Source organism: Ambystoma mexicanum, chromosome 13 (assembly GCF_040938575.1).
Source record: "Ambystoma mexicanum isolate Mex_15411 chromosome 13, UKY_AmexF1_1, whole genome shotgun sequence".
In the NCBI taxonomy this organism is placed as follows: domain Eukaryota; kingdom Metazoa; phylum Chordata; class Amphibia; order Caudata; family Ambystomatidae; genus Ambystoma; species Ambystoma mexicanum.
Genome location: NC_090938.1, coordinates 88,783,358 through 88,802,739, shown reverse-complemented (window position 1 = coordinate 88,802,739; position 19,382 = coordinate 88,783,358). Strand labels below are relative to the sequence as shown.

The 19,382-nt window shown below is 47.6% G+C and overlaps 1 protein-coding gene across 2 annotated transcripts in view; it reads right to left on the bottom strand.

Moving 5' to 3' along the window:
* LOC138520916 (cytochrome P450 2A6-like) overlaps positions 1-19,382 on the bottom strand; it is a 368,045-nt gene that overhangs the window by 305,388 nt on the left and 43,275 nt on the right. For both annotated transcript variants that reach the window (XM_069633343.1, XM_069633344.1), the window contains exons 2-3: positions 5,944-6,106; positions 4,051-4,200 (exon numbers count right to left, since the gene is read on the bottom strand). In XM_069633343.1, coding sequence (XP_069489444.1) covers positions 4,051-4,200; positions 5,944-6,106 — 313 coding nt within the window. The remainder of the gene's footprint in view (positions 1-4,050; positions 4,201-5,943; positions 6,107-19,382) is intronic.

Genomic DNA, 19,382 nt, shown 5'->3' with positions numbered 1-19,382 from the left:
ATCTCTAGTGCTTTCATATAGCCCCACGATGGTACTCCATATAGAGTTGCAGCCTTGGTCTGCGCATTATAGACTTTTAAAACCAGGTCAAGGGGCTGTCCCTGAAAGAAGGACAAGAAGCAGGAAATCCATCCTAATTGATGGCTCATATTCAGAGATGAATTATTAATGTGGGCTATTAAAGGGTAATGTTACTAGTGATTAAAGGTATAACATAAGAAGACCAAACCCAAACCTGTCATATTTCAATCCTGTGATAATTACAGGATCTTCCTCAGGAGCTAAATATGTCTGATGGTGTGAAAATGACAACCCCTGTGAACCAGCGATAGAGGGAAAAGAGTGAGAAAGCAAGATTGCCAAAAGTCAAATTTGCTTGCATACGTGAATTTCCATTACCACCTTAATAAGCACACCAGAAAAGGGACTTATAGCAATTAGTACCCTGGCATAGAGTGCAGGGTGCTAGTACAGGAGCTTGTTTTAGTTGAGAAACTGTGCTTGTAGACTGGGCTGGCCATTCTATAAGTAAACAGAAAATACAAAGAAGAAGGCCACTGTGAAAAATCTGAGGGTTTTTTTCTTCCCAATCCCGGGGGACCTTCAAAACAGATGGCCGGGGAGGGCCATCCATTTTGGATCCTGACCCTGGGGGCGGACTAGCGAGGGAGGATCACCTGGGTGGAGGGTCCCTTGGGATTGGGGAGGGATTACCCAAGGGTGAGACATGGTATCCACACTTTCCAAATAACCCCTTGCCCGATATCCCCTCAGTCTACTGTGAGCCAGACCCCTGGTTTCCCCAGAGTCCTCAAGGATTCTCCCGTCTTAATAACATCACAATGAAACACCTACACTCAAAATAACGTTTCTCTTTCTTTGAATGTCGTTCTAATGAGGCCAGGCAAAGTCAGGCACTTAGGTGCGATCACAAACACCTGAATATAATTGAGAACCGAACTAAGTATAAACGGTTGAACACTGATTCACAAAGGGAGCACGGAAAGCCCGGAAGGTAAGGGCGAGTTTGAGTAGGAGAGCAGTTGAGGTGGCGAGCAGCTGAGCAGAGGCTATTGAGAACCAGGCTTGAGAGAATGGGAAGCCAAGATGGTACAAGGCTCCAGGCCTCTGCAGGAGAAAGAGTCCCTAGGGAACAGTGCTTCCAAGAAGCCGAAAGGGTTTGTCGGAAACCGAGAAGATGGTTAATCTCTCAGAATGGTGTGCCAAGTGATTGCTCCTTTCCCTGGGACAGCGAGGCCTCCCAGGAAGGTGTGGGGGGAGAAGGGGAGAGACCCTGACCTCGGATAAAATAACCATGAATGACATGTTGTTAAGGTACAACCAGTGAGTTCAAAGTGATGAGAGGCCCTGATCTGTAAAGACGTGAATGATAATCAAGTTGAAGCAAGTTTACGCGCAACATGCAAGACACGTTGAAAGAAAGCTGTGATTTTTCTGAACTGTGATGAAACAAAGTAACAGAGTGGGCCTGTGGAATACCGCATTGTCAAAAGTCTCTGTGAAATGTGAAAGTTAATCAAAGTATTGTTGAGGTGAAAAGTGAGTTGCATAAAGTTATTGGAAGTGAAAGCCGACGGGAAAGAGAATATTGAGTGAAACCAGATCCTGAGGGGGATCAGATGAAACAGAACTGAATGAGTAAATTAATGGACAAGAAGCAGAACTTGTTGGAGTGCTAAGGAGCATGTTTGAGGTGGAGACAAGAAAGTGGAACTTGTCATGGTGCTAGAAGGCACGCCTGAGGAAAGACTAACAGAGTATAAGGAATACGATAACCAGAATGCAACAGTCTCAGACTGGTCAGACATGGGGATGAGAAAAACTGTGTCATTTCGAAAGTCTTCGACATACACCGCACAATGACAGCAGGAGGATTGGGTAAGGGAACCCTGTGTATCAGGATGATGAAATGTTGTAATGTAAAATACTAAAGCGGCAAATGTAACAAGTAAAGAGGGTCTAAGCTCCGGTAAAGAAAGCATTGAATCAAGCGAGGGAAGGCTGAGAATGAGAACATTGTTAAAGCAGAACTATGTTATACTAGAACACATTCAATCAGGTGAGGGAAGCCTGAGAAAGAGAACATTGTTAAAGTAAAACTGTGTTATGCTAGAAGGCATTGAATCAGGCGAGGGATGCCTGAGAAAGACAATGTTGTTCAAATAGAACTGTGTTATCTGTGAAGTTATTGAATCAGGCGAGGGATGCCTGAGAAAGAGAATATTGTTAAAGCAGAACTGCGTTATACTAGAGAGCATTGAATCAGGCAACGGAAGCCTGAGAGAAGTATATGAACAGTGTCCTGAATAAGCAAACTATTGAGCTGCCTTTTTGTGAACTGTTTGGAATGAACTAGGCTTTTGGTGATCCCAAGTGACTTAAGCTTGGGGAAGGGAGTTGAGAAGAAGCTCCATGGTTATCCTGATAGTCTTTTGAGGTACTTATATACTTTCCCCAATACACTACACATTGTAAGGTTAGAGAGTGAGGTCAAGCATAGGTTTGACACAGACAGATTCTTTAATTCTTTACAGACAGACTTTTGGACTATTCTTTCTTCTTTATTTCAATGGTCGAGACTACTCCCATTTAGAAATAGGGAAAATTAAGCATTCTTCAAACCCCATTTCTATAAATAAAGGTTTTTGAAACGTTTATCCTTGTTTCTGTGTCTGTCTCTGAGCAATATGCCTTTCTCATACCACGTTGTTGAAGCAAACTACGAGAAATCCCTTCTCAAGCTCAATTGACAACGAAAAGGTGGAGAGTGGCTATGGCGAAGGGGCCTTGCGTCCTCAGTGGAGAGTTAGGTGTTTATGGCTGGAAACAGGTGGACAGGAGGTGACTGTGGGGTGTTCCACAAGTTGACAGATTACGAGGCATTGTGCCAATGGTGCAGACTCAGAATATGGGCCATTATCAGTAGGCAAATGCCACTGATTGGTTGACACCACTGCCCAGTTGCTTCAATAAATTCAAATGTGAGTCAAGGCTGTAAAGATTTACTTTTTGACCCCAGTCAGAGCTGCCATTCTTTGTTCATGGCCCATTGTTATTTCCCACAATGTGTATTTTTATAGTTTTCTTGGGCCCATCTAAATGTTGGTACTTGTAACAAAACAGTTCATATGTAATTTTAAAATGAAAAAAAAATCCAGTGTTTATGTGCTCAAAAGACAGTGAACCTACATTTTTGTCCTGATTTTAGGCACAATATAACACATTCACCTGCATGCAATGGTAGGTGGGTAGCTAGTCCTCTGTACCAATGTGTCAGTAAAATACAGAATCAATCAATCAAATTAATAACATGCACTAATTAGTATCAACGCCAAAGTATAATTTACACAGATAGTATAAGGCACTTCTAATTCAGAAGGTATTCACCTGCATTGTGTCATAACGCTAATGTTTCTGAAATCTGAGCCCACAATACCAATGCCCACTCAGATCCCATCCGTCAGTATCTCAAAGACACACATAAATTACAGGAAATTACAGGAAATAAAAAAAAATCACAGAAATGCAGCATAAAAGGAAAAAGGAAAAAAGGGAAGACAAAAGAGCAAACATATAGCAATTAAATGATTATGTACTGCTCTCTTTCATTTAGATTTACATGGGTTCGTTTTCAGGTAAACTATAAGTCATTTGTCTCCAAGATAACGGCACATAATTGACCAGAGAAACAATACATTATTTGTCTTCATCTATATTAAGGCCGATCAGGTCCTCACCCTGCAGTCCAATGATCCACCTCCTATCTTATTACATAGGCTTGCCTTATGTTTTCAAGTTTTCAATAGGATCAGTGGAATAGTGCATTGGTGGGATGAATATTAGTCCAGGAGTATTTACAAGGTAATTTCAGTAGTTATATGAAAGAAGATAATGTGGAAAGGGCTGTTGACAAATTGTGCTGCCTGAGATAACAAATATCCAGGTTTACCAAATAAACATTTGAAACCAGAAACTTGTGGTGCTGTTAATTCTGTTCAGTATAGTCCTTTTAAGGTGAAAGTTACTAACCTCCTGTGCTTTTCAACTCATTAATGAGATGCTGGGCTTCTTCACGGATTTTCTCTTGAATGCTTCTCTTTCCGACTCCCAGATTACCCATAGTTAATACAGAAAACCGGCGTAGTTCCTTCCAACGTGCTCCCTGGGCAAAATTGACCCCTTAGGAAAAAATTGCAAAAAATAAAACTGTTTTGATTGCTTTGCTGTCAGAGCAGATGATCAGGACTATGTTGTGCTTCTGTTGCAAATTTGAACACACATGCACATATATGTCATTTAGTTCAAGTGAAGTTAAGGTGATGGTTTAATTCAACAAAACCCTTGAAATTTAGCAAGTCGTTTAAGCTACAGCACCTTAACTCCGAGCCCCCTCACTATGCATCCTCTGAGCCCACTGATAATATCATAGCTGACATCACTTACGACATAATTTCATCAATTGTATCAATTGTAATTGGTGCAAAGTGGAGGGGATAAAGGCGATAGACAGTGGGACATGGTTACTCACTCCTGATGGAGGTAAGTGTGATGTACTGTTCTTGTATTAAATGCTACATGGCCAGTGGGCAATAGTTATCTCAATGTCACTGGGCCTGGTAAGATCGTTGTTTTTGTTCTCCCTTGTTCCCCTCCCTTGCCTTGTCGCGCGCTGAAACACTTGTGTATGAGGGCGATACAAATGAAATATCAATATCTGTATCATTTACAACAGTAGGTGTAGGATAAAACTTCGGAAATTTGCTTGAAATTTGGTAGGTATTGGAAGTGACAAGAATCTTAACTTAGACTCCACAATGTTGCTCAGACTGTGAGTAAAATGATGATATCAAAGAGTTATTTCTGTTGTAATGTCCAACTCCCCCTGAATTTCATAGAATTGTTGCAAGAAAGGCTTTCCCCATTTCAAGGCTTGGGTGCAGATAGGTCAATGGGTGGCAATAATATAGATGGCTCTCAGTTATAAATTTCCCATGTCCTACAGGTTCCATGTCATTTCATTGTGGGATGTTTTTTTGCTGTTTTTTTTGCTGCAATTTATTTTCCAAAAAAAGCCATCAAATTTTATTTACATTTTTTTTGGGGGGTTCCCCCCGACCGCCCCATTTTCTTTAATTTGTATTAATTCCCAAACACCCACACCCCATACATATAATTTACTAACACCCCCTAAAAAATGTAATGGGTTTTTTAGAAAAAAGATTTTCTGCAAAAAACCCCACAAAAAAACATCCCATGATGAAAGGATGTTGTACCGTCCTACAGGGCATGGTCAGTGATCACTAAATGTGAGATTTGAACATCGGCAGGATACAGAGTGACCGAAAAGTCCAGAATAGACAAAAATGCTTATTGTACTGAGCAACAAACATGTTCACTGTGGGTTGGACCGTTTCCAGCGATTTCAGCGACAACAATTTCAGAGAAGAATTTCTCAACAAAAAAAACAACAAAAAACCCCTGAATTTAAAAAGAATATTCCTGGGATGTGGGGTAAGGGGATGCAATGGTGGGAAGGGGGTTGGAGGACGGCCCCACAAATAAAAATAAAAACATCATGTTTGTTTTCGCTATTTTTGTTTTGTTAGAAAATCCTTCTCTGAAATTGTAATCGAAAAAATCACATAGTCCCGGGTAAGACAACTTCAGTAAACACTTCAAGAAAATTGCTCTGTTGCTTCCGAAAGGTAGGTTCGTACTCAATAAAAATCCTAAAAATAATAATAATAATAATAATAATAAAATAATAATAATAATAATAATACAGAATCAGTAACGCACACACAATACTATTGAACACAGTGACCTATTATTTGATGTGTGACAGATAAGGTACAGAAGTAATTAAAATTTAGAAATATACAAGTGTGCATATTCCTACTTGCTTCTATCATCTTTACTTACCATAATCGTTTAGAACGGAACAGAAGGTTGCTACCGTCCCTCTTCCACTGAACGCTTCTCCTTGATCCACCAGGGCTTCCTTCACTGCATCGTAACCCCAGAGCACCACAGCGCGGCGGAACCCCAAGTGGACAGTGAATACTGGACCATACTTCTCACTAAGCTATAATTTCAAACACAAAGAAAGGAAGCAACATGTTATGCAAAAAAATGAAATGTTGGTTTTAATGTCCCGGTCTTTCAAAGATAGACTATTATAATTATAATTTTTTATTCATAAAGCGCATATTAATACCAGAGAGTGGTTTCTAAGTGCAGGATCACGAATCGAACCTGCATTGTGCTGCAGTGTCTTGCTTCCAAAATGAACATGTTGTCCCTGAGCTATCCTTCCTCACCATGGCGGTGCCTCAACGTACTAAGAAACAAATCACTTGAATGGAACTAGTTCAGAACAGAAGAGCAAGAAGGCCCTTAGCCTCACGCCATCTGGGTTACACCAGACTGACCACAACAGTACCACTGATGTATTATTGATCTCATCTTAAAACTATCTGCCTTGCCACAAATCCTTCGGTACGCACAATCTAGTAATGTAGGGAACTAATTCCCTCACCATGAACAATTAAGCCATCTCAGATAATCTCAGGTCCTGAAACCAAAAATCCAGCCAACCAAGAATCAGAGCCAAGGTTTAATTTACCACAAAGCACAGTCATCTGGAATAAGTTTTCATCTTACCGAGGAACCAGTTGGTACAAAAATCCTTCTCCAAGTCTGGGACCTCTACAACAAACACAAATGAAGGTTTCAATGATCATGAGTTTGGTGACTGATGAACCTGAGTTACTTTGGCATTTTGTTACTTTAAGAAACTAGGAAATGTAACATGTGGTGGTTCTGTGCTACACACAGAGGGTCAAAGGGAGGAGGAGTCTGCAATGCGAGCCCACGCTGCTTTGTCACAGTTGGCCTGAAAGACAGCAGGTCAGTGCCTACATCTCCAGAATTGCAGCTGTTCTGGGCTCGTTTGGGCCTTGCTTGGTGGCCCTTGTCCCTCCGCAGTGGCCTCTTCTTTCAAGATCAGTGGAATTTCCAGCCTCTTGGAGTTATGATTTCAAGTTGACCTTGAAATGAAGACGTGTACAAGTGTATTGTATGTAACTTGTAATCACCATTTTATTTTCATTGCAACATGCCGGTCTTTGCTTACAGCTTGGACATTTGGCACTTGATCTAAGGATTTGTTACAACAGTCATATAAACCCGCATATCCTCCTAAATCACATAAGCTACATTAAGGGGGTCATTCATAGATTTCAGCGCAGAAGCAGCACACGCGGGCAGCGCACAGAGGGAGCGTGCGCCAGCGTGTGCCAGTCGTGTGCACTAAACAGCATTCTGGCGCACCGGGTATTCATGGATTCCCGAAGCCATTGTGAGCCGCGGCGCAGCAAACATCCCGCAGCGCCAGTTACACCCCCAAGAACGCCCCTTGCACAAGGAAAAGCCATCGAAATCCCATATATGGCGCAAAGGGCCACGCTAACCCTGGACCAGTTTACAGGGCAGCTACAGTGAAATCGGACAAAAAACTATGCGTACCCAGCTAGCGGCAGACAAAACATGTGAAAATGTACTCACGCACCCCCTTGAATATTTGTACCCCACTCGCAGCAGCCAAAATGCGTGAAAATGTACTCACGCACCCCGTTCGATACACGTACCCCGCTCGCAGCAGCCAAAACGTGTGCAAATCAACTTGCGAACCCCCTTGAATACGCGTACCCCACCTGCGCCAGGCAAATTGCGTGGAAAATGTCCCCACTGTGGGGTGGGCTGCCTGCGGGTCATGGTCTGGGGTGATGAGCTGCCTGCAGGACATGGCCAGGGGTCTAGGGTGGTCTCCTGTGGTGTGGGCTGCCTGTGGTCATGGTCTGGGGTGATGGGCTGCTTGCGAGGCATGGTCTGGGGTGATGGGCTGCCTGTAGGTGATGGTCTGGGGTGATGGGCTGCTTGCAGGCATGTCCAGGGGTGTAGGGTGGCCCCCTGTGGTGTAGGATGCCTGCGGGTCATGGTCAGGGGTGATGAACTGGCTGTGGGTCATGGTCAGGGGTGATGAGCTGCCTGCGTGTATTTGGCGGTGCGCGGGGAGTTTTACATGCAATCGGCCTGGCGTGAGTGGGGTACGCGTATTCCGGGGGTGCGCAGGGAGTTTTAAACGCGATTCGCCTGGTGCGAGCGGAGTACACACATTCTGGGGTGCACAGGGAGTTTTACACGTGAATCGCCTGGTGTGAGTGGGGTACGCGTATTCCTGGGGAGCGTGGGGAGTTTTACATGCGATTTGCCTGCCGCAAGCGGGGTGCATGTATTCCAGGGGTGCTCGGAGAGGTTTACATGTGATTCACCTGGCGCAAGCAGTGTACGTGTATTCCGGGGGTGCGCAGGGAATTTAATTTTACATGCGAATCGCCTGGCACAAGCGGCGTATGCGTATTTCAGGGGTGCATGGGGAGTTTTACACGCGATCGGCCTGGCAAGAGCAGGGTATGCATATTCCAGGGGTGCGCGGGGAGTTTTACATGCAATCGGCCTGGCGCGAGTGGGGTACGCGTATTCCGGGGGTTCGTGGGGAGTTTTACATGCGAATCACCTGACGCGAGCAGGGTACGCATATTCCAGGGGTGCGCAGGGAGTTTTACATGCCATCAGCCTGGCGGGAGAGGAGTATGCATATTTCGGGGGTGCGCAGGGAGTTTTACACGCGATTTGCCTGCCACGAGCGGGGTACATGCATTCCGGGGGTGCGCGGGGAGGTTTACACGTGATTCACCTGGCGCGAGCGGTGTACGTGTATTCCGGGTGTGCCCAGGGAGTTTTACACGTGAATCGCCTGGCACGAGCGGGGTATGCGTATTCCAGAGGTGCATGGGGAGTTTTACATGCGATCGGCCTGGCAAGAGCAGGGTACGCATATTCCAGAGGTGTGCGGGGAGTTTTACACGCAATCGGCCTGGCACGAGTGGGGTACGCGTATTCCGGGGGTGCGTGGGGAGCTTTACACGCGAATCGCCTGGCGCGAGCAGGGTACGCATATTCCGGGGGTGCACGGGGAGTTTTACATGCCATCAGCCTGGCGCGAGCGGAGTATGCATATTCCGGGGGTGCAGGGGGAGTTTTACACGTGATTGGCCTGGCGCAAGAGGGGTACATGTAATTCGGGGGTGCATGGGGAGTTTTACAAGCGATCCGCCTGGCACGAGCGGGTTATGCATATTCGGGGGGATGTGGGGGGAGTTTTACATGCGAATCACCTGGCGCGAGTGGGGTACGCGTATTCTGGGGGGGCGCGGGGAGTTTTACATGCAAATCACCTGGCGCAAGCAGGGAATGCATTTTCCTAGGGGTACGCGGGGAGCATTACATGCGATTTGGCAATGTGGGCCCTCCCGGGTGTGCCCTTGCCCCCACCCCATGCCCCACAGCCAGCCCACACAACAGGGGACACCCCTACAGCCCTTCCCTATGCCCCGCAGGCAGCCCACACTACAGGGGACACCCTTACAACCCCTTGCCATGCCCCACAGGCAACCCATCCACCCTGACCATGCCCTCCAGTGCAAGCACGCATCTCCAGTGCAAGCACGCAACCATCCACTGCATCCACTCTCAAATTACCCATGCCATGAGAGTCTGGAAACAACCAGCATGACCATGAATAAATGTCCAACAGAGCCACACAGTGGCAACACATGACTGAGCCAATGCTCATAGAGACATGCACAAAATCAATGAGAGTACATAACACCAATAGTGAAGATATATGAAATGTATTAAACAAAATAAAAAATGACATAATGAAAAACACACATGCAAATGAAGAAATAATGAATGCAATACCAAAAATAAAGTACAATCCAATGAAAAACAAAAATCCACAACATGAAAACTGAAAAGTGGTCCATTGACAAAGTCCATATGAAGTAATTAAAAAACAAAAGCACAAAAAAACCATTGCTCCATGGGATGATGTAACAACGAAAGTATGTATAAGTCTGGTACTATTTACAATGAAGGTCAGAAGGGACCATGATCCCAAAACAAAAGGAAACCTACCTAAAATCCTATATAAAATACAACTACATACAAAAAGTGGAGCACAGTCTGTGAAGTCCAAATAAAAATATAAACAAAATGAAACCTAAACCTGAATAACTATGTACAAAGGAGGCGGGCTAGTCCGACGGCTCACTTTTTGATGTTCCGGGCCAGGGCATCATCGAACTCCACATCGATGTTCCAGAGGCGACCCTCTTCCCTGGCCTTGAGGTATCGCAGGGATGTAGCCATGGCCTCCTCCAACTCCTTGCGAGTTGCCTCGTGGGACTCAGCCCACCTCAATGCCCTGTGCAATGCCCTCAATGCCCAGTGCTGGTGCATGGTGATGCAGTCACAGTGTCAGGGACAGTGACATGCACAGGCCCCTCTGTGGCGACCTGTGCTGCCACCTGCCCCTGCCCCTGAACTGCACTACTTGCACCAGTGGTACCAGACCCACCAGGCCCCATGTGCACCTTGGATGCAGCCTCCTCCTCCTCCGTGTACACCACCAACCTGGATGTCACCGCACCGTCTTCCGCCATTGCCAGCCCCTGTGGGGGTCCCCCACCCCTTCCGCTGCAGCCATAGTGACAGACGCGGCACCAGTCCCCTAGCTCCAAGATGATGGAATGTCCTGGGAGGGTGACTGGGCCTTGCGCCGCTGGCCAGTGGAGGGATCCCTGCCGCTTTCCTCCACGGCGCCATCTCGGCCCTCTTCTTCACTGGCTACTGTGTGAAGTGAGACGTTGAACACAAGCATCAGGTACTGTACAATAGTCCCCTAGACACAAAGCAATAGCACATTAGTAGCACTGTCAAAAATCACTGACATCATGTCCCTCCACAACACATGGGTCAGTGCAGGCAACCCACATGCAGGAACAGGCATGGCACATGCAACAAATATTTGCATCCATGTCCAACATCCAATGGTGGCCTGAAACTCACAGGCATCATAGGACATGCTGATCACATGCACACACATCACCGGAGGGTCATGCCTCTGGTCCCGTACACCCCCAGACACAGTGGATACAAGGATGACTAAACTTTATCAGTGAATCAACACATCGTCACGGACATGTGTCATGCATCCATGGCAGTTAACAGTCACTCATACACTACTCAGACACACGGACCTGTACACCATGCATTTACATGACGGCAGCACCCATCTCACACACCCCAAACATGTCCAAGTACAGTCACAGGCATGCATACATGTGTGTATTCTGCATGCTGGTCCGCATGATGCAATGTAACACATACACCATCCATGTGGGTCACGCCTGACTGGACTCACATGCAGCACCATCATGTCCCTACACACACATCCATACATGACCTATGCCACACATAAAGGAAAGTTGCTAACCACCACCACACTGCAACATACACTTTTTTGAATAGCAATGCATGGGCACTTACCGCTCGACTCCAGGCGGGCCTGCATCTTGAGGATCTGGTGGTGAAGCACTGGGCGAATGCGCTCCAGGACCCTCTTCTGCTGGGTGGTAAGGTGGACCCGGCACCCCACTGCATCCGCTGCATCCAAGAGGCGCCGGGCCTTCTTGAGGATCCTGGACTTGAAGTGCTCCCAGCGCTTGTGGACATGTTTGATGTTGCGGGGTTCCAATCCCTTTGCGTTGATAGCACCCACTATGTCCTTCCATCCTTCATTGTCGGCACGCAATGGTGAGAAGAGGGCATCATAATGCCCTAGGACTTGCTCCACCAGGATGCCAAATTCATTGGCAGTGAAGCTGGCAGCCCTCTTCCTCTGTGCTGCGGGGTTGCCACTGGTGCCTGATGGTGTTGTGTCAGACATGGCAACCCCCGAGGCAGGTGTGGGTGGGCAACTGGGTCCTGGGGCTGGGCTGTGGAGTGATGGAACAAAAGTCGGGAGTCTTCTGTTCCAGCAGGGGTGGTCACAGCAATTGGACCCCTGCAGATGGCTGATGTGCAGGCACCAAATGACAGGGCACTGTTGGCAGCAGGCAGGCAGGCAGGCAGGCAGCAACAGATGACTTGTAGGAGGCTCCCCAGGGACCTCGGGGGCAGAAATATGGCCTTCTGGGCAGGAGTGTGGTCTTACGTGTGTTGTTGCATGGCCAGCTTGATGCAGAGTGAATTGGCATGTGAAAAAACAGCATGTCAGTGTGTTATTGGAGGAAAGGGCCTTAGCGCATAAGCGCATAAGTGACGTAACGCACGCAGGCATTTCCCTCGGCACGGGTGCATAGTGAATCCGCACGTGCAAAAACAGCACGTCCGCGTGTGACTGCGTGTAATTCAAGAAAAGGCCATTAGTGCATTAGCGCGTAAGTGATGTGGCACACGTGGGCGTTTCTGTGGGCAGGGGTTAAAGGTCCGTGTAGGACGCCATTTCCTTGTACGTGCTTTTTTTGGAGAGAGAGCGGGTGATTCTTGTACTTCTTGTTGGTTCACACGCGATTACTTCACAACTGTTGCAGTGCGTACTCCTTGTTTACTGAGACAGCTCAATTCTTCTTTTGGCGGGGGTGTTGCCTATGTGCACACGCGAGTCTTTTTCACGTTATTTTTCCAGGTAGACGGTGAGTAGCGCACATATTTTTCCACGGTGGTTGCCCCCGTGTGTCGTGCACCCATTCAATGGTCATTGTAGCCTGCATTCACCACGCGTACAATTTTTTGTGTGTTTCTGGGTGCCACACCGTAGTGCGGGACCTTCATTCCACACACGTGGGCTAGGGGTCATGTGCACGTTAATTTTATTTATTGGGGTGTCTGATCGTTGCATGACCCGTCATCTTCCCCAGGGGTCACAGACAGCCTTGCTAGAGCACAGGGGTACATATTCCATCTAGTACCCTGCCTCCTTCACCCCAATTGCCCAGACAATTGTTTACTGCACCTCCCATTCACACAAGAACAACAGTGCCATGGTTGAGAGGCGACCAAGTGCTAAGAGAGGCAAAGGTGGCCGACCTCCAAGAGGTGTCCGTGGTAGGAGATGTGGCCAGGATGAGCATGGTGGCCACGGTGGCCAAGGTGGCAGTGGTGGGCAATATGGGCAGGGTGGCCCAAGAGGACAGTGTGTCCAGGACCAATCAGGGACACCTATGCCACCCCAATGGGTTGGGGAGATGCAGCTAACACCATCCCAGATCAGGCCCTGTTAACCCAGTCCAGATTGGTCACAGACCTGGCATGGGATGACTCACAGGCTGAATTCCGTGTCATGAAGTCAAAGCCACATGTGGCGGTGAAAGTTGCTGTCACCAGGCCACGTGGATCAGGGGCAGCAATGTCATCTGCTGCCCTGAGTAGCCAGGGTGAGGAGGCTGCAGGGGCAGCTGCAGCTGAATTCACTCCGGCTCTGAGTCACCCAGCCAGGACAGTGTTGGTCCCAGACCATCACACCAAGGCAGTTTTGCCGCTTGGTCCTGGCAACAGCACCCAGCATCCAATGCCTGCAGTGAGACCTTTGGTCCTCGTGCCATTTCCTGCTTCCAGTATCCAGTCCACCTGCGCTTCAGTCCCTACCGACCAGAGCGGTGTAAGCCCCTCAGGGACCGCACCAGCTCTCAAGAGGAAGAAGCATGCTCTTGTGGAACAGGCTGGGACCCCAGACATGGCTCTGCCCTCCGGCACATCAAGGAAGCGGAGTTTCAATGATGTGGAACTAGACGCACTTGTGGGCTGTGTGGCGGCACATGGCTGCGACATGCTGGTGACTGTAGGGTGCAAGACTATGACTGCTCAATGTAGGGCCCAGTGGCAGTGCATTGCGGACCAGATTAGTTCCCTTGGATTTGTGAAGCGCACAGCTGATGATTGCTCAAAGCGGTGGAATGACCTCAAACGCCAAGCAAAAAACAATCTGGCTTCCAATCACGCCTCTACTCTGGTGACTGGCAGTGGGTCTCCACCAGAGGAGGATGAACTCACAGAACATGAGGCAATCGTTGGAGGGTTCATCGCAGAGGATCAGATCCAAGGTGTGGGAGACCTACCAGATCTTGAGGCAATGTCCGGTCAGTGGCCATACGTGTGTGTCAAGACCATGTGTATGTTCCTTGGGTGATGTGTTCTGATTGAGTGCCAGGTCAGGCTGTGTAGTAATGACTGCTATATGTGACCCATGTGGTGCCTCCAAACCATCCCCTGCCCTTGGGTTTGGGTTTCACAGTATCCCTACTGACCGCTGAAAACACTTTGCACATAATGACTGCACTTGCCCTTCAACTGGCATCATGCCACAACATTTTTAATACTGTTTTTCTTTTCATTCTGCCTCATTGATGGAATCATTTGCACGATAAACACACATTTTTGTGCCGTTCTGCCCCAAAATCACCATACTTCAGACATATATATCACCCCACAATGCCCCACATTTGTTAACTTTTTATGGAAATGATTTCATCAATCAGGCTGATTGACTTTTGTGCACCCACACATACACTGCACCCGATCACTTTGGATCCCTGTTTGAATGTTCAACTTGACAATTGACTTGTGTCATGTCCAAGTGACCTACCATTGATGTATCCATGTGCCTCCCATCACTGTATTAGTAAACACTGGTGTTGTTGCAGTGTGTGACACGTGTGTTTTGTCACACTCTTTTGCATGTTCTATTTCATGATGTGCATCTCACATGGATGGGGGACAGTACTGATTTACTACCATCTGGGTGTCCTTGTCAATTCTACCATGGCTATGCTACGTGCCATCTGTGTGCTGGCATGTGTCATGTTTGTGGATTGTCCCTGCCACTCACAGGCTAATGTGTGATGCAGGTGCTATGCACCGTACAGCACATGTGTTGCTTTTCCATTTTGGAGTCCTCAGTGTCTGCTTTTAGGGTCCCCTTCCACTTCATTGCCACTGAATGCATGCCAGAGTTAGTGTCATGTGTGACATATCTCATTAATGTATTTAAATGTGTAGATTGTGATGCCTATATGTATCCGCTATGCTGTTCATGCCTGTCTTGATTACTTTTGTTTTATTTTTGTGCAGGTGATGAGGCACTAGATGCTGTTGAGGAGGAGGAGATGGCACAGGGGCAGGAGTACTCAGACCACCAACCAGGCACAGTAGAGGATGTGGGGTGGTGGAGCAGGAAAATCCATTAGTCCTACCGACCACCCTGTCCACGGGTGTGTCTGGGTACACCTCTGATGACCTCTATGGCTCAGGTGCTGAATCAGACATTGAGACAAATATCCCATCGCAGGTGAGTGTTTCTGGCAGGGATGCTGTTCTGTCCAACACACATGCACTGGGGTAGACTCGTCAATGGCCCATTCAGTGTTGGAATGCCTGCCTCTTGCGGTTACGGATACAGGATCATACTCCACTATATTTGCTCCTGTTCCTGGGCCGGCAGATCAAAGGAGTAATGCAGTCCCGCAGCCTCAGGCAGTGACAGCACAGCAAGGTGCACATCACCTTGGGCCAAACAGGTGGAGTGTCTGCCAACGCGGTGGCCGTGCGCCACCGGGCAATACAGTGTGGGAGAACTCCATGTATACTATTGCAGCACAACAGAGGGCATCGTATAAGATAGGTTGGCCACTTCCATTCTCCCACCAGAAAGACAGGTGGAGCTCTAGCGGCAGGCAACTGAGTCCATGTGCTGCTCACACAGGGAGGACATGTTGGCGGCCAACAGGGACCGACGGGCTGAACTGGAGACTCTGCGCACAGCCATATCAGAGTACAAGGTCAGAAAAGCAGCTGGAGCAGCTAACACACACAATCTCAGCTGAACTCCAGGCAAGCCGTGAGGAGATCCGGGCATCATGTGAGGCCTCGCAGGCAGAAGTCTGTGCTACCGGTGAGGTGCTGCATGGGGATCTCCAGATCATCATCCTGCAGAACCAAACCTTTCAGACCTGCATGATTGCAGCCATTGCTGCCATGGAGGATCATGCCAGGGCTTTGCCTCCCATACCACGCACACCTTCTAATGTAGCACCAGAGGGTGACGACAGCAACGGCAGTTCTTCCACTATCGGGTAGCCGAGCAGGTCATGAGCTCAAGATGGAGGTTTTTTTTTTCAACATCCACGCATGTGGGTGTTGGGGTGCACCCTGTACCTCCCCCCTCCTGGTTGGTCCCCCCCCGATCGACCCATGGCCATTTTAGATTTTTGATTTTTGATTTTTCTTTTTTATTTTTTCATTTTCATTTTTCTTTTTCCATTTTCATTTTTCATTTTCAATTGCAATTTTTATTAGTAATTTTCATTTTCATTTGCATTTTTAGTTTTCATTTTCATTTTCATTTTTCATTTTCATTTTTATTTTTATTTTTTCATTTTCATTTTCTTTTTTCATTTCTATTTGGAATTTTCTTTTTTCAGTTTCATTTTTAATTTTAATGTTTTAATTTTTATTTTTTTTATTTTTTGTTGAAAATTCTTTTGCTTCTATTCATGTCACAGTTTGTTGCTTTGTGTGGCACCCTTAGGCATCCACTGTGTGTTCCGGCTGGGCCCATGCAGGCTTGTCCTGTGTTTGTGTTAGCAGTTTGGGGTCCTGACACATATGCCACTCCTGCTTCTCCTTTCCATGGGCTCGCAAGGGTGTCACTGCGTCACAGTTACTTACACAGAGGCATTGGGCTTTCACCAGTTGTGTGGCCAGTCTGTAGTCCAAACTGTGTATACAACCCTAGTGGGGATTGCTGATGATTTCTCCACTGCATGGTTGATTTGTATATTGTATAACATACTGCCCATTATACATATTTGCATGTAGCTTCTTCATGTATTAACTTGCCTGTGTCCATTGCAGATACAGTTCATGTTATATGCAGTAACCTGCCACATTTACCTACCAGCAACACACTGGAGATGGAAGGGGTCTATGTGCTGCATTTGTCAGGTTGTAAAACGTGCACTATTGTCATTGGTTAGTGTCATACATTGCCACTGTTGGGTCCTGTATTCATGTTTGCGCTTTCTGGTAAGTATTTGTTCATATGTGCTGTTTATTTTTCATAGGTGAGACAGAATTGTCTCTGGCCTGTTTCAATTTGTGACGGTGCACTTTGTGAGACTTGTGTGATGTGCTGTGCATTCATTTGGTTGCTTTGACATTGCATGCCATGCCATGGTGTAATGGCCAACTCAGATGGGGTTTGGGAGGGGTTGGGTGACAGACCAGTATTTGGGTGTGCTCTTTTGCAAGGGGGTAGTCCTTCATGCAGCATGAATGTGTGCCTTTTACTGATACAGCATTGGGTCTTTTTAAGTAGCTACGGATGCACACAATGTAGCACTTCCAGGTAAACAATCTCAGGGTGGTATGGTTGTGACAGTTCACTGTCCCTTTTGTCATCATCAATTATCAGCTGGTATGTGCCAGGCCTGTGTGCACTCCGCAGGGGTGGGATTTTATGTGAAAGAATTTGACACAAGCTGGCTACCGATTGCCTCACCACGTGCCCTTTCCCCTCCCATGCGCAGGGGCTGTGCATGTGGTTGGGGATGTGGGGACAAAACCATGTCCACCGGCATGCCCCGCTGGGTTGCAATGTTGTGCAGGACATATGCTGCCATTATGATCCTGCACACTACTGGGGGCACATATAGCAGCTGGCCACCAGAGCGGTCAAGGGAGTGGAAAAGTGACATCAGCACTCCGAATGTGCGCTCCACTATGCCGCGGGTTGCAATATGGGCTGCGTTGTAGCCTACCTCGGGTGGTGTGGTGGGGTTCTGCATTGGCGTCATCATGTAGGTGCTCAGAGGGTAGGCACTGTCCCCTGGGGAGGTGATAATAGTTGTTATTAGATGGGTTTTGCCATTTTTCAGTGTCTGACATGCATGCATGTGTGGAGGCATTTATACTCACCAATGAGCCATGTGTCGCCATGCCTCCCAGCTTCCAGGTCCCGGTTTAGGGCTGACATTCTGAATATGAAACTATCATGACTGGACCCCGGATAGTTGGCATATACAGAGGTGATGATTCCCTTGGCATCACATACAACCTGCACGTTGATGGAATGCCAGTGCTTGCGGTTTCCATAGATGTGCTCAGTGGCCCTAGGAGGACGTAGAGCCACATGGGTGCAATCAATGGCACCTAGCACTTTGGGAAAGTGTGCCACCCTGTAAAAGTCCTGGAACATGGCCTGCCTTTCTGCAGGTGTTCTGGGCATGTATATGTGCCTGCGGACTGAGGGGCATGCAGTCATGATCGCCAACACCTGGTGTAGGCAGCATGACTGTGTGGCCTGTGAGATGCCCCCAACTATGGCACAAGTCCGCTGAAATGACCCAGTAGCCAATAAATACAGTACATTGAGCACCTTTTCCAAGGGGCTCAGTCCTTGGGAGCACAGGGTGGGTAAAGTGAGGTCATCCTCCCACTCAGCAACCAGTTCTAGGATGATATGGGGGGGAAACCTCTACCTGCCATAGACCTGGTCATCAGGCATCCCAAAAAGGCTGGTCCTGGTTAAAAAAATGTGGGGCCTGGCTCCTCCTCCTGCGGTGTCCCACGACCACTGCTGCAAGGAACGGTATATTCATCATAGCGTTTGAGCTTGTTTGTTGTTTGCACGCACTTTTATGCTGCGCGGGCTGCTTCCGCCTCCTTCCGCCTGGTGTACGTGTTTCCGGATTAGCATGTCTTTTGTGGTGTGCAGATTTCCCCGTTCGATTCAATGAATATGTGTTGTTAGTGAGCGTGTGGGCGTTGCGAGGATTTGGCAGCGGTACTTCCCCTGTAACGCCCACATTTTCACGTGTTGTTCCCCATTCTGTGTGTTCCGCCCCCTTTTTAGGTGTCTGCGCTGACATGTGTGCGCTTTCACTGGCCGGCTCGTGCACAGCCTTCGGGATGTCGCAATGATGTGTGCACCACACGCGGATTCAGCGCACATCTTAGGTAAGCCACGCGCAGCGCATTGCATGAATTGACTAACGGCTACGTGCGCTGCTTTCGAACGCGTACGCTGTGATTTTCACGCTTGCGCTCCTCTTGTCAGCGCACATTAATTCCATGAATTACCCTGTGTATTGCACGCCAATAATGCACGGACAGTAATTTATCACCAGTACAGCCGCAGAGCCAATACTTTGAACGCAGGTAGACAACGCAATGACTTACAACCACACGCACACTTAGAGAGTAAGTAGCACTTATACGGCTATTTATTCATAGTTAGGCATATATACAATACAAGCATAGATCAGATAAATCATAGGAAAGACAGTAAATTAGCAAGAATACATCACCATGGGCGTAACTTGACGAAACCTCATCTCGCCAGAAGCGGCTGAAAGACCCCGATAACAGCCAGGCCGAGAGCACAACAGCCCATAGGT